Genomic DNA, 14,499 nt, shown 5'->3' with positions numbered 1-14,499 from the left:
GGACAGGAGGACGAGGCTCCGCTCCTACGGGCACATAACGGCTGAGGGGTCCAGAGCTCTGCTCCTATTGGCTGGGAGAGCTCAGGATCTCGTCGCTCATTTGCATTTCCCGCCTATAGTTGAGCTGCTGATCTACAGGAGGAGCCGGTCATGTGACCCGTACCAGCGCCGCTCATTGGCGTCCCGGTCTCTGCAGCTCCGGGACGGATTAACCCCTCAGTCTCCGAGCACCGCTAGTCTTGTAGCTGCGGGGGCAGGAGCGGTGGAGAACACCCGGGGCTCGGGATTTACATTACTGGGGCTTTCTGTATTGTAGACCTCCGGCTGTACTGAGCACAGGGCGCCGCTGATCTCGGACAATTGTCCGGCTCTCCGCCCCCGGATATGCGGGCGGTGTTAACCCCTCAGTGGCTGAGCGCAGACGGAATTGTAGCTTCTCCCCGGGAAGATGTGGGCGGCTCTGAGAAGAGCCTTTGTGCTGTGAGGACGGAGGCAGCATTAACCCCCGAAGCCGTAGAGAGTGCGGCCCTGGCGCTTGAGCGCGTAGACCACGTCCATGGCGGTGACGGTCTTCCTCTTGGCGTGCTCGGTGTAGGTGACGGCGTCCCGGATGACGTTCTCCAGGAAGACTTTCAGCACCCCGCGGGTCTCCTCATAGATGAGGCCGGAGATGCGCTTGACGCCTCCCCTGCGAGCTAGACGGCGGATGGCAGGCTTGGTGATGCCCTGGATGTTATCGCGGAGCACCTTCCTGTGCCGCTTGGCGCCGCCTTTCCCGAGCCCTTTCCCTCCTTTACCGCGACCAGACATCTTCTAGGTGTGAGCAGAAAGCAGTGACTGCTCAGCCCGGAGCCCTCCTTTATATGGAGCACGGGCGGACCTGGAGGAGAACTGCACGGAGAGGTCGCATATCTGGGGGCGGGGCTGTTCCTGAACACCAGGCCCCGCCCTCCAGCTCTGATTGGCTGAGCTCAGAAGTGCTGGTGGTTTTCATTTTCCAGCCTCCATATTACCAGCCTGTAAATGACATCATATCCTCCACATTATATTAAAGCCTCCATATTCTATTACAGCCTCCATATTATATTACCGGCCTCCATATTCTATTACAGCCTCCACACTACCAGCCTCTGCATTACATTATAGCCTCCACATTACATCTATGTTTCTATTACAGCCTTCGTATTACATTACCAGCCTCCATATTATCGTCCTCTACATTACATCACAGCATAAACATTATGTTACAGCCTCCATATTATATTACCGGCCTCCATATCATATGACAGCCTTCATATTACTGGCCTCTACATAACATTACAGCCTCCACATTATATTACAGCCTTCATATTAAATTAACAGCATCCACATTATATAACAGGCTCCATATTAACAGCCTCCATATTATAATACTGGCCTCCACATTATATTACAGCCTCCATATCACAGACCTCTACATTACAGCCTCCACATTATATTACATCCTTCATATTACCGGCCTCTGCATTACATTACAGAATCCATATTATATTGCTTCCTCCCTATTACCGGCCTCTACATTACAGCCTCCATATTACAAGCCTCCACATTACATTACAGCCTCCACATTACATTACAGCCTCCACATTACATTTCAGCCTCCATTTTATATTATCAACCTCAGCATTATTTTTCAGCCTTCATATTTCCAGCCTCTACATTACATTATAGCCTCCACATCATATTACAGCCTCTATATTGTTAAACAAAACAAGGAATGCAACAGCTCACTGCAAACCAAATAAAGTACAAAATTGCATTATAATATCAAATGCTGAACTAATAAGTTAGAGATATTTAGCAAATCGTTTTGTCCAAAATTATTTGAGCCTCTATATTACCAGCCTCCACTTTAGATTACAGCCTCCATGTTACATTACCAGCCTTCATATTACCGGCCGCTACATTACAGTCTCCATGTTACATTACCAGCCTCCACATTATATTACAGACTCCATATTACCGTCCTCTACATTACATCACAGCCTAAACATTATGTTACAGCCTCCATATTTTCAGCCTCCACATTATATGACAGCCTCCCTATTACTATCTTCTACATTACAGCCTCTATACTGCCAGCCTCCACATTACTGCACAGCTTTCATGTTACCAACCACTGCATTACATTACATTCTCCAAATTATATTACAGCCTCCATATTACCAGCCTCCATGTTACATTACCAGCCTCCACATTATATTACAAACTCCATATTATCGTCCTCTACATTACACAACAGCCTAAACATTATGTTACAGCCTCCATATTTTCAGCCTCTACATTATATGACAGCCTCAATATTACCGGCCTCTACATTACAGCCTCCATATTATATTACCATCCTCCACACTATATTACAGCCTCCATATTACATTACCAGCGTCCACACTATATTACAGCCTCCATATTACCGGGTTCCATATTTACTGCCTCCATATTGTATTGCAGCCTCCCGATTAACAGCCGCCACATTATATTATAACCTCCATATTACATTACATCCTACACATTGCTTTACAGCTTCCAAATAACATTATTAGCCTCCCTATTGTATTACATCCTCCATTTCATCAGCCTCTACATAATATCACAGCCTCCATATTACCAGCCTCCACATTATATTACCGTCTCCATATTACAGCCTTCATACTATATTACAGCCTCCATATTATATTACAGACTCTAACTGATATTTCAGTCTTCATATTACAGACTCCACATTATATTACAACCTCCACATTACATTACAGCCTCCATACTATATTTCAGCCTCTATATTATATTACAGCCTTTACACTATATTACAGCCTCCACATTATATTACAGTCTCCATATTACCAGGCTCCACATTATATTACAACCTCCACATTACATTACAGCCTCCATTTTATATTACAGCATCCACATGATATTACAGCCTCTATATTATATTACAGCCTACACTTTACATTACAGCCTCCATATTATATTACAGCCTCCACATTATATTACAGCCTACAGATTTCATCCTTCACACTATAGTACAGCCTCCATATTACCAGCTGGTCCTCATTAAGGTCATACTGGGGGAGGGGGGGAGGTAGAAGCATCACCAGCTCCATATGCAACAACTTCCGTCTATAATGAGCAGCTTTCTTCAGCCTCCCTCTGAAGACACCACCCGGCTCCAGCAGCAGGACCTCCAGCAGAACCTGACCCAGCAGGCGGTGACAGACTTGGACTGCACCCTGTAACCCCTGATCCAAGATGGGCGAGTTTTCCGTGGACATGCTCTCCTGCCCGGCCAGAGCGGGGGGCACAGATACCCCCGAGAGAACTCGCCTTTCCTTCCAAAATGTTTAGTGACGAATAGAGTTGAGCGACACCTGGATGTGCGGGTTCGACGGGTTCGGCCGAACTTCACCAAAAAGTTTGAGTTCAGGACCCGAACTTGACCCCGAACCCCATTGAAGTCAATGGGGACCCGAACTTTTGAGCACTAAAATGGCCATAAAAATGTCATGGAAAGGGCTGCAAATGGCATCAACATGTGGTGAAGAGCAGGAGAAGTGTCCTCTAACCACACGTTCAGACAGTGCACCGGCTGCAGGGCAGGGAGCACCTCCAAGGGCAAGCTCCGGCCATGTGCCCAATGTGGAGACCCAGAAGCTGCAGGGGCAGACCCGTCAGCCAGTCCGTGTAGGCGTGCGCCCACTTACTGCTCCACCATGTTGGTGAGATGCTGCCTCCTGCTAAGACGTTCCATATCAGCCGGTGGCGCTGGTTGTTGTGCTGACAAAGCTTCTCCACATGTCGGCCATGCTAACCCTGCCTTCTGAGGTGCTGGCGGTGCCCCAGCTGCGTTGGCGACCTCTGCCTTCGCCTTGTGCTTCCACTGTGCCCCCGCTGTCAGGTGGGAATGCCACCAGCAGCGCGTCTACCAGCGAGCGCTTGTACTCGCGCATCTTACCATCACGCTCCACATATTTTTGATCAATTATCTGTGCAGAGAGCTTCTAGCCGCCTTTGCAGTAAGTATGGCCACCGAGCCGCTATCTGTATTCAGTATTCACGTATATCTTTGTGATTAGCAGTCTGCTGTTACCTGTAGTTCTACTAACCCCAGCGTGTTTCAGCCATGGTAGCGTGCACCTGCATTCACAAATTACTTATTATGGAGGTGCTGGTTCGTTTGTTTTTCTTCACGATCACGCTCCAGTGACGGAATTAAGGACGGTAGGTTGTCCTTGTAGCGGGGATCCAGCAGCGTGGCCGCCCAGTAATCAGCACAAGGTAGAATGTGGGCAACTCGACGTCGTTGCGGAGACACTGCAGCATGTAATCGCTATGTGTGCCAGGCTGCCCAGAGGCAATGAGAAGCTGTCCTCTGTGAGAGGTGTATCGTGTGTGTCCTCTGTATCCCCCCAGCCACACACCAGTGATGGCCATGAGCTGGTCTGGGTGCCACCCCGCTGTGAACATGGTTCCTCCTCCTCCTCCTCATCCTCCTCCTCCACCTCATCATCCTCCAGAACTGTGCCCTGGCTGGACAATTGTGTACCTGGCATTTGTGGGTGCAGGAATCCACCCTCGGAGCCACTTGGGAATGACTGGCCGGAAACCCTACGAAATGACCCCTCTTCCTCCTCCTCCTCCTCCTGGGCCACATCCTCTTCCATCATCGCCCTAAGTGTTTTCTCAAGGAGACATAGAAGTGGTATTGTAACGCTGATAACGGCGTCATCGCCACTGGCCATGTTGGTGGAGTACTCGAAACAGCGCAACAGGGCACACAGGTCTCACATGGAGGCCCAGTCATTGGTGGTGAAGTGGTGCTGTTCTGTAGTGCGACTGACCCGTGCGTGCTGCAGCTGAAACTCCACTATGGCCTGCTGCTGCTCGCACAGTCTGTCCAGCATGTGCAAGGTGGAGTTCCACCTGGTGGGCACGTCGCATATGAGGCGGTGAGCGGTAAGGCCGAAGTTACGCTGTAGCACAGACAGGCGAGCAGCAGCAGGATGTGAACGCCGGAAGCGCGAACAGACGGCCCGCACTTTATGCAGCAGCTCTGACATGTCGGGGTAGTCGTGAATGAACTTCTGCACCACCAAATTCAGCACATGCGCCAAGCAAGGGATGTGCGTCAAACCGGCTAGTCCCAGAGCTGCTACGAGATTTCGCCCATTATCGCACACCACCAGGCCGGGCTTGAGGCTCACCGGCAGCAACCACTCGTCGGTCTGTTGTTCTATACCCCGCCACAACTCCTGTGCGGTGTGGGGCCTGTCCCCCAAACATATGAGTTTCAGAATGGCCTGCTGACGTTTACCCCGGGCTGTGCTGAAGTTGGTGGTGAAGGTGTTACGCTGACCGGATGAGGAGCCGGTAGAGGATGAGGAGGAGGAAGCAACAGGAGGCAAACTGAAGCGCCCTGCAATCCTCGGTGGTGGAAGGACATGCGCCAAACTGCTCTCCGCCTCAGGCCAGCCGCCACTGCATTTACCCAGTGTGCAGTTAGGGAGATATAACGGCCCTGACCGCGCTTACTGGTCCACGTATCCGTAGTCAGGTGCACCTTGCCACAGATGGCATTGCGCAGTGCACACCTGATTTTGTCCCCCACTTGGTTGTGCAGGGAAGGAAAAGTAGTGGCGGCTGGGCACGGCGTACTGTGGGACAGCCACCGCCATAAGGACTTTAACACTCTCCGTCTCCACCAGACGGAATGGCAGCATTTCAAAAGCCAGTAATTTAGAAATGCTGGCATTCAGGGCCAGGGATCGCGGGTGGGTAGGGGGTACTTCCTCTTCCTCTCCAGTGTTTGGGAGATGGAGAGCTGAACGCTTCCGTGGGACATTGTGGAGATGCTTGGTGACCCAGGTGGTGGTGTTGCTGGCAGATCCTCTGTTTGTGGGGTGGCAGGTGGCACTGTCACTCCAGAGGTGGATGAAGAGGCCGCGACTGCAGCAGAAGAGGAAGCAGGAGCAGCCAGAGACCTTCCTTGGTTTTTGAGGTGTCTGTTCCACTGCAGCTCGTGCTTTGCACTTAGATGCTGGTCATGCAGGTTGTGCTCAGGTTGAGAACGTTTATGCCTCGCTTCAGGGAACTCCTTGGAGCTGGCTTTGGTGTGCTCGGTCCCTTGCTGCGGTGGGCAGTAGCAGGCGTACTGTCTAGGGGACGGCCGCTCCGCTTTTGCACCCTTGCAGTGTCCCAGGGGGTCAGTAGTGTATGCTGGGCTTTGTAGTGCAGAGTAACCCACTAACCTGGGATTCACTGTCGTCTTCAATCTGGGCAGCGACTGGAACAGGCAGTTCGTAAATGTTCGTGACACCAGTGTCAGTTAAACGGTGACACGCCGTGTAAAGTAATGTGGAATAACGGAACAACCACCGGATAGCCAACCAAAACTGGAACTTTACTGATTGTCAGTGATAATCATGCACGGACATAGGTGGAAACGCAGTTCCATTTGAAGACAGTTGGTTTGTATATTAGTACAGTTGGTTCATAGAAGTGACAGACTGGCCGGTCTTAGCAATGTTCTTTACAGAGTGTTAATTACAGGAGATGCAGTACAGGCGGCTTGCACTCTATTCCTGACTGATCCTGAAACATGTGACTTATTCTCCAAGGTCCAATGCCCTATAGCTGGCGTACCCTTGAAGCTGTCCTTATCTAGTACCTCCTCTGTTATCTTGAGTACCTCTTGCTTTAGACTCGCCTTCTGTTGTATTCTGTGTCCCGGCTGGTTGATTATGATGTTTCGGCTGAAACGGATGATGACTCAGGAGGGGAACCTTTTCCTTGGATCCGGAACCCGGTAACAGGGCCTATACTACCCTCTCCTAGTCGGCAGGCTTCAGGCCTGCTCTGCTCTCACAGGCCCATGGCCTGGCCTTGACTCAGACACAGGATCATCTCTGACTCCTTTTCCCACTGTCTGCCTGCTTACTACTCCCTGACTGGGCCTTATATAAACTAGGGTTCCCTAGCTCCCTCTAGTGACTCAGAGCTGGAATAACACCCTAGCCGGCCTGCACCTGCACGTTTCACAGTAACAGGGAAATACATAGCATTACATTGACAAGATGTTCTATACCAACCTCCCCTTAAATACAGGGGGAACGACAGTACCCAAGTGACCCTTCTGTAGTGACGGGGTATTACTCTCCCGTACACTACATACCCCGCTGCTTTAAGCTGAGTACGACCTCGTACTCCATCAGGGCCCGCCCAACTGGAATCATTACCTGAAATACAGAAAGACACATGCATACATACATACAGTATATGTCATTTATACTCTTATCAGACCCAATTGGCAAAGGTGAAGTGCGGTGACAAGGGGCGTCGTTCTCTTCTTCTCAGGATAGTGAGTGGAACGGGGGCGCTGACCTGGCACAGCGGATGGTTAAAGAACCAGGATAGTCCATGACAATAAATAAGTCCATAATAAAATCAATATCTCAGAGGCTTGCACATAGGAAGTCCATCTCTGGGCACATAGACGTGAATAAAAACCGGTTACTCAATACTGTCAGCAGCACATATATAAAATGACAATACAGGACTCTGACAATACCAGGGCCACGTTATCCTGGCAAGTCCTGCTTACCCTTTAAAATAGTGCTGACATAAAAATGTCTTTTCGACTTCCGGTTCCGGCGCGCACATGGACGGCCGCTAATCAGGAGAGCTCCGCTCGGCCGGCCCGAAAATCGTGGAAATACCGCCTATAGGGGTGAAGATTTGTCCCCGCAAACCTCCCAGGAGCGTAAGGGAGCCACTCATGGAAAAATTCTTGGTCAAAGGCGGCTCGCAAAAAGAGGTGCATACCACTCACCCGGCAGGAGACGCTCAGAAGGCGAGGGGCAAGATGGCGCCGGAGACTGAGAAAGGCCGCAGGTTCACCCGCTCGACTTCCCAGTCGACGCAACGAAGTACGGAGGCCTCCGGCTCGGAAGAAGAAGAGGAGGAATGCGGTCACCTCCCGAACGGAGGTATGTTGGCCTCGTGTAAAACCATGGCCATAGAAGTGGCAAAGCTGCTAGCTCCGGACATAAAAGCCTCTTTAGAGGCCACAGTGGCCACGGCCCTGCAGCAACTACATACTGAAGTGGCGCAGCATACCTCGCAAATAACGGAGGTACAGCAAAAGGTGGCCCTGGTGGAGGAAGAGCTAGAAAGGGCTCAGAATAGCATCAGTGATCTCCGGCGAGATAACCGATTCCTGAGGGAGAAAATGGACGATCTGGAAAATCGCTCCAGGAGGAGCAACCTGAGGATCGTCGGCCTGCCGGAGTCAATCCCGCCAAATCAACTGGCGAATATTTGTGAGGTGGAGATACCGCAAGCTTTGGGGCTCCGTGGCGCGTGCATTGTTGAAAGAGCGCATCGCTTGGGTCCACCTGTATCGTCAGGAGCACGCACGGACAATCTTAGGCCCAGAGCGGCGATAGCGAAATATCTAAATTACGCTGCTAAAGAGGCCATACTGGCGAAATTCAGGCGCAAAGATCATCCCTTAGTAATCCGAGGAAGTAAGATCTTGCTGTTTAGCGACTACTCCGCAGAGGTGGCGAAACGCAGGAGAGAATTCTCCCAAGTCTGTTCTGCACTGGCGAGGAATAAAGTCAAGTTTGCGTTGATCTACCCAGCAGTTTTGAGGGTTTTTCATCAAGGCGGATCGATTGACACTTACCATTCCGCAAGAGATGCAATGGAGGCATTGGAGCCGGATCTGATAAGCCCGGATAAGACTCCTCCAGGTTCCCAAAGGTCCACAGGCCATGCCAGGGGGAGAGGAGCGAGACTGAGCCCAGGGGGACTGTCACCAAGAGCTAAGGGTTCGGGACGCCTGGAAGTTGATCCAGAACGAGAATAAGCGCCCTGATTTGAGGACTACTCACTTAAATTGATGCCTCCTTGTTGGGTCACGTGAGATAAATGTGGACCTAAGGTCCAGTAATACTGAGTTTATGTTAACCTGCTATGCTGTGTTTAAGTATATGGGCTGGAGAGCGGGAGCGGATAGGGAAGAGATAATGAGGCTGTTAAAAGTATGTAGGGACAACAACTACACTGCGCAATGTGCGAAAAAAGTGAAGTCAGAATGTTGGGGATTAATGTTGTGGGTTTGGTTGCGGAGGGAAGGGAGGGGGGGTGGGGGGGGGGAGGTTCGCTAGTCTGGGTCAAATGGATGCAATATTACCTAGGGGTCAGTATGTGAGTTACGGTGGCTTCTTGTTCCTTTTGGTTTTCTCCTGCAGAAATTGCCAGTTTAGGAACTAACCATGAGAGTAGTAACGTGGAATGTTAAAGGCCTTCGGTCCCCAGCTAAACGTATGGCAGTGTTGCGCCATCTCAAGAAACACAAAATAGATGGCATTTCTGCAGGAGACCCATCTGGAAGAAGTAGACTTTGTGAGGATGCAGAAGCTATGGGTGGGCCAAGTCGTGGGTTCGCCTTCAATAGGCAAAAAAGCGGGAGTAATGATTTTACTGCACAAGAGGTTGCGTTATAACATCTTAGCAATGTCAACTGATAGTCAGGGGAGATGGCTGCGTCTAAGTATGGACTCCCCAGTAGGTCAGGTAGTAATGCATAATGTTTATGCTCCTAATGATTCCCAGACGGGTTTTTACAATGCATTGGAGAGAGACATCATGATGGAAGGCGCGACAATGTTACTGGTGGGGGGGGATTTTAATCGTGTCCATAGTGAGCAGGAGGACAGGAAGAGGAAGGTCCCCGGGATTGCCATTAAGCGAAGTAGGAATCAGACGTTACTCCCTTTAATTCACGCACAGGGTTGCAGGATGTATGGCGTTACCATCATCCCGAGGATCGGGAATTCACCCACTACTCCTATGCACAGGGGTCATGGTCCAGGATTGATTACTGGTTGACATCACCGGGGTTGTTGGCCAGGGTCCAGCTGATTGACATTCTCGATCTGGTGATCTCGGACCATGCCCCAGTGGTGATGGAGCTTCTGGACACTATTCCCAGAGGCCAGGATTACATATGGAGGATGCCCCAAAACTTGCCCAAAGATAAAGATTTTGTAGACAGACTAAGAGGTTGGTGGTGGGAGTATGCACAACATAATGCTGACCACATGACTAATCAGGGCCTTTTCTGGGACGCAGCGAAAGCAGTACTGAGAGGCAGAATAATGTCGTACACGGCGGGGAAGAGAAGAGAGGAAAGGAATAAGTTTGAGGAAGCCACGATGCAGGTTCGGAAAACATACACTGAGTTCCTTCTAAACCCCTCTGACTCTAATAAGTTACTTTGGGTGACAGCTAAGCATAACTTTGACTACTGTCAAGAGAGGAGGGAGAAGTGGGCCAGTGACTATCAGAGGGCTAAGTTCTTTCGCCTGGGTAATAAAGCGGGGCGGCTACTGGCAAATTTAACACGCCCCTTTGCTAAGCAACCATTACTACAGCCTCTTAAGGACGGGAGGGGGAAGTTGTGTACCCAGCCGAAAGAGATAGTAGAAATTCTGGGTGACTTTTACCAGAAACTGTACCACAGTGACCCCTTTGAACCGAGGGATGCGAAGGGCCTATTGGACCAAGTTGATCTGCCGCACCTATCTAGGGACGCGGTAGAAAAGTTAAACGGTGAGATACGAGAGGAGGAGGTACAAGAGACCATAAAATCCCTGTCAAATGGTAAGGCACCAGGCCCCGACGGGTTCCCCGCGGAATTGTACAAAGCAATGCACCAAGAATTAGTCCCTACTTTGACCAGGTTGTTCAATAGCATTATGGAAGGGGGGAGCCTACCTGACACTGGAAAGATGGCCTATATCAAGGTCCTCCCGAAACCGGGAAAGGATTTGACGCAGCCAAGTGCGTATAGGCCTATATCCTTGATTAACCAGGACGTCAAGATCCTATCCAAAATCTTGGCTAATAGGCTGGCCACTTGCGTGCCCGATCTCATTGGCTCCCACCAAGTAGGTTTCATGAAAGGCAGGTCAGCGGTGACTAATGTCCGTAAAGTCTTGGCCGCCCTGAGCTCAAATAAGGAAGGGAACAAGGGACCATGTCCAGCATTGCTTGCCATAGATGCCGAAAAGGCTTTTGACAGTGTTAGCTGGCAATGGCTGGACATGGTGCTGGATAGATTTAATATTAAGGGTCATTTTCGGAACTACCTTAAGGCACTTTATGAAAATCCCCAGGCAAGAGTGAATATACCAGGTTTCCTGTCCAAGTCCATTTCACTCAGCAAAGGTACGAGACAGGGATGCCCCCTATCCCCGTTGCTCTTTAATTTGGCCATGGAGCCTATGGCTAGATGGCTATTAAAATCTGATGTCTTTGAGGGGATTAAAATAGGTAGCAGGGAGTTAAAGTTGAGCTGTTTTGCGGATGACATACTGTTATACTTGGGAGCCCCTGACAGACAACTAGATAAAATATTAGAAGCCTTGGCTGAATACGGTAAGGTGACGGGATTCAGGATCAATGTAGACAAGAGCCAGTTACTGTTTCTAGGACATGGACCTCACGGTGGGAGCCAGTTGGACAATGGAGTGGAGATTAGGAAGGATTATCTGACGTACCTGGGTATTAAGATTGGGCGTACTCCGAGCTCAATATATTCGCTCAATTATCCCCCTCTCTTTTTGAAAATTGAAAAGGAGTTAGACAAATGGAGAGAGCTACCCTTATCCTTATGTGGGAGAGCGCATTTAATTAAAATGATGAGTTTTCCAAAACTACTCTACCCGCTTCAAACTATTCCGCTATTGCTAAAACATGTAGATGTCATAAGGATCCAGAGAGCATTTAACCGCTTCCTGTGGAAAGCAAAAAGACCCCGTATTGCATATGCCAAGCTGACAATGCTAAAGTACGAAGGGGGGCTACAACTCCCGAATGTGAGACACTATAACTTGGCGTCGTTATTTAGGCATATACGAGACTGGGTGTGGGGGACAAGTCACTACTCGGCGACTATGTTTGAGAAGGAACTGGCTGGCAGGGAGAATTTGGAGGCCCTGCTACATTCCAAACTAAGGGATATCCCAACTAACATCAAGCAGGAGGTTTTACTAAAAGATACTTTAATGGCGTGGAAGGCGATTAGAAAGATATATGGGCTCCCCTATTATATTTCACCAAGGCTACCTTTGTGGTCATTGCCAGCGTTTCCCCAAGGTAGAGAAAATAGGCTATTCCGGACATGGAGAAGCAAGAACATCAGGAGACTTAGTGACCTGTTACAGCTCAACAGTTCTCAGTGGCTGTCCTGGGAGCAAGTGAAGGAGAAGTATGACCTTCCGGACACACAGTACCTGCCCTACCAGCAGATTAAAAGCTATTGCAGAGCACAAGCGAATTCATTGGGTGAATCTGATAGGTTGGCATGGTTTGCGGCCCTACTGGGCAAAGATGGCTCCCCTATGTCTTTGTCAGACCTGCACCACAGGCTCCATAATATTCAGACAATAAGACTAGTTAAACAGGCCTACAAACCATGGGAAAGGGAACTCGCTGACCAAAACATTGGAAAAAAAATGAGAGAGGGGCTGGAATGTCTGAGGCGGGCGACATACTGTATAATGAGCAATGGAGGGAGTCGCAACTGAGACTAATGCACAGGGCAACCTATGCGTTCAATCTGTCCTATCAAGAGGCGCCTACGCATTATTTGCGAGAATGCCCCAAGTGTGATCTCTCGAGGGCTGGGCTCCTGCATGCCATATGGGAGTGTCCAAAATTACAACCGCTGTGGCAGCAAGCAGTGGCGACAATTAAAGAGGTTTGGGGAGTGGTAGTGGGGCTAACTCCCCAACAATGCATCTTTCACTATATACCGAGGAACCAAGATGAGGAAATGGGATCAGTGGTTATTAAGGCAGGGGTGCATCTTTTGCTGATGTCTGTGAAAAAGTCTTTATTAAGACACTGGTTGGAAAGGGAGGTTCCATCATGGGATGAAGTGCTCGGAACGATGAAAGATATCCTCTATTTAGAAAGATTAGAAGTGGAACAGGACAAAGAAGTGCTAGTGGGGAAGTTCATGAGTAAATGGAAGAGTTTTGTCGAGAAGTTCTTATCCCCCTGTGAAATCAAAGAACTGATGAGCCCATTCAAGCTGACCAAATGGTACTTGGAAGCGCAACTTGCTAACAGACTGGGGAAACTGGAGGTATAAGATGATGCGAGTGATCTCAAGGAGGGGAAGACGTAGCTCAAGAGGGTTATCCAATGACCAGACTAGGGTTCCAGGGGCGGGGGGATGGGGGTGGGGTGAAAAGTTTTATAAAATATAAGTGGGGGAGTCGTGCAGTGATGTATATTTGTGCAATTCCTAGGTACTGCTTTATACCTTGTATGTTATCTGCTGGTGTACTCATTGTATGATTCCTGCTACTCCAATAAAGAGATGTTTAAAAAAAAAAAAAAAATGTCTTTTCAACCTGAAATGGGGGTTAAAAGGGATAAATGGTGCAAACTTAAGGCACAACTGGGATATTTCAGCAGCAGGCCGGGTGTCTCACAAACAACATGGGCAGGCTGGGAGCTGTGGTATACAGTGGCAATTTCACTTAGTTATAATGCCACCGGCCGTGTAGAACTGGCAGCAAGCCTCACCAGCTTTGCCAACAGGAGGGACAACTCGGCCAGGATGGATGTACGTCTGAATCAGCATATAGTAGAGTCTACTTACAGACGAGTATCATACTCTTCATCCGATGAAGATTCAACAAGAGGTCCTTGCAGCAACTGTTCCGGCCTAGCAGGCCACATCTGAAATCCGTCCCCTCTGATGATCTTTAAAGGGGGAGGCTTATCTTTCATCGCCTCTATTTCTGCATCGGTTCTGGGAAACGGGACCCACTGGCATCCGGCGTACCCGAGGTCCTCCACCCAGTAGATCCTCTTCCTCAGGGCCTCTCGGTCTGCCTTTGTACTGGTCAGCGGTTCCACCGGGGGTCCGGTAACAATGGCCTCTAGTGTAATGGCGGCAGCTGCTGCTAGACGCCGAGCCTCAGCGCAGTCCTCCGCCCGCTGGTAGCTGTCTAGCCTCTCTTGCTCCACCTCCCGCTTCACCGCTTCGGGAGGGGGGTATTGTTCAGCCGGCCCCTGCAAAACAATGGGCTCCCAAAAGACATCGGGGCCTAAGTAGATCTGACTATGCAGGTGAGTGGATCGGGCCGGCCCAACTCTCGACTCTTCTGCCTCACTCGGGTCAACATCCTCCTTTTCTTTGTCCCAAGTTTCGGCCGGTGCTTTCGGGCGAGTGACGGCGGTAGCATAGGGGCCCCTTAAGCTCTCCGCTGGGATGTATTCAACTATTTCCCCCAATGTTAAGTTATGGAGGCGCTCCGGGAGATAGTGATGCTTTACGGAACGTCGGTTGACAAAGAAATCCCGGCCGGTTCCCAGCTCCTGGATGAATCCAAACCCCCGCTCCTTGTCGAAGGCCACCACGATCCCGCGGCGCCTTTC

At 49.9% G+C, this 14,499-nt stretch overlaps 1 protein-coding gene across 1 annotated transcript; it reads right to left on the bottom strand.

Annotated features, from left to right (window-relative positions):
* Positions 1 to 394: 394 nt before the first annotated feature.
* On the bottom strand, positions 395 to 916 carry LOC122923461 (histone H4). Its single transcript, XM_044274271.1, has one exon. The coding sequence runs from the start codon at positions 808 to 810 to the stop codon at positions 499 to 501; it is 312 nt and encodes a 103-aa protein (XP_044130206.1). The 5' UTR covers positions 811 to 916; the 3' UTR covers positions 395 to 498.
* Between the last annotated feature and the right edge of the window lie 13,583 nt (positions 917 to 14,499).

The sequence above is a fragment of the Bufo gargarizans genome, unplaced genomic scaffold, assembly GCF_014858855.1.
Source record: "Bufo gargarizans isolate SCDJY-AF-19 unplaced genomic scaffold, ASM1485885v1 original_scaffold_1618_pilon, whole genome shotgun sequence".
Classification (NCBI taxonomy): domain Eukaryota; kingdom Metazoa; phylum Chordata; class Amphibia; order Anura; family Bufonidae; genus Bufo; species Bufo gargarizans.
The sequence above is the reverse complement of the archived record's forward strand: the minus strand, read 5'-3'. Positions and strand labels throughout refer to the sequence as shown.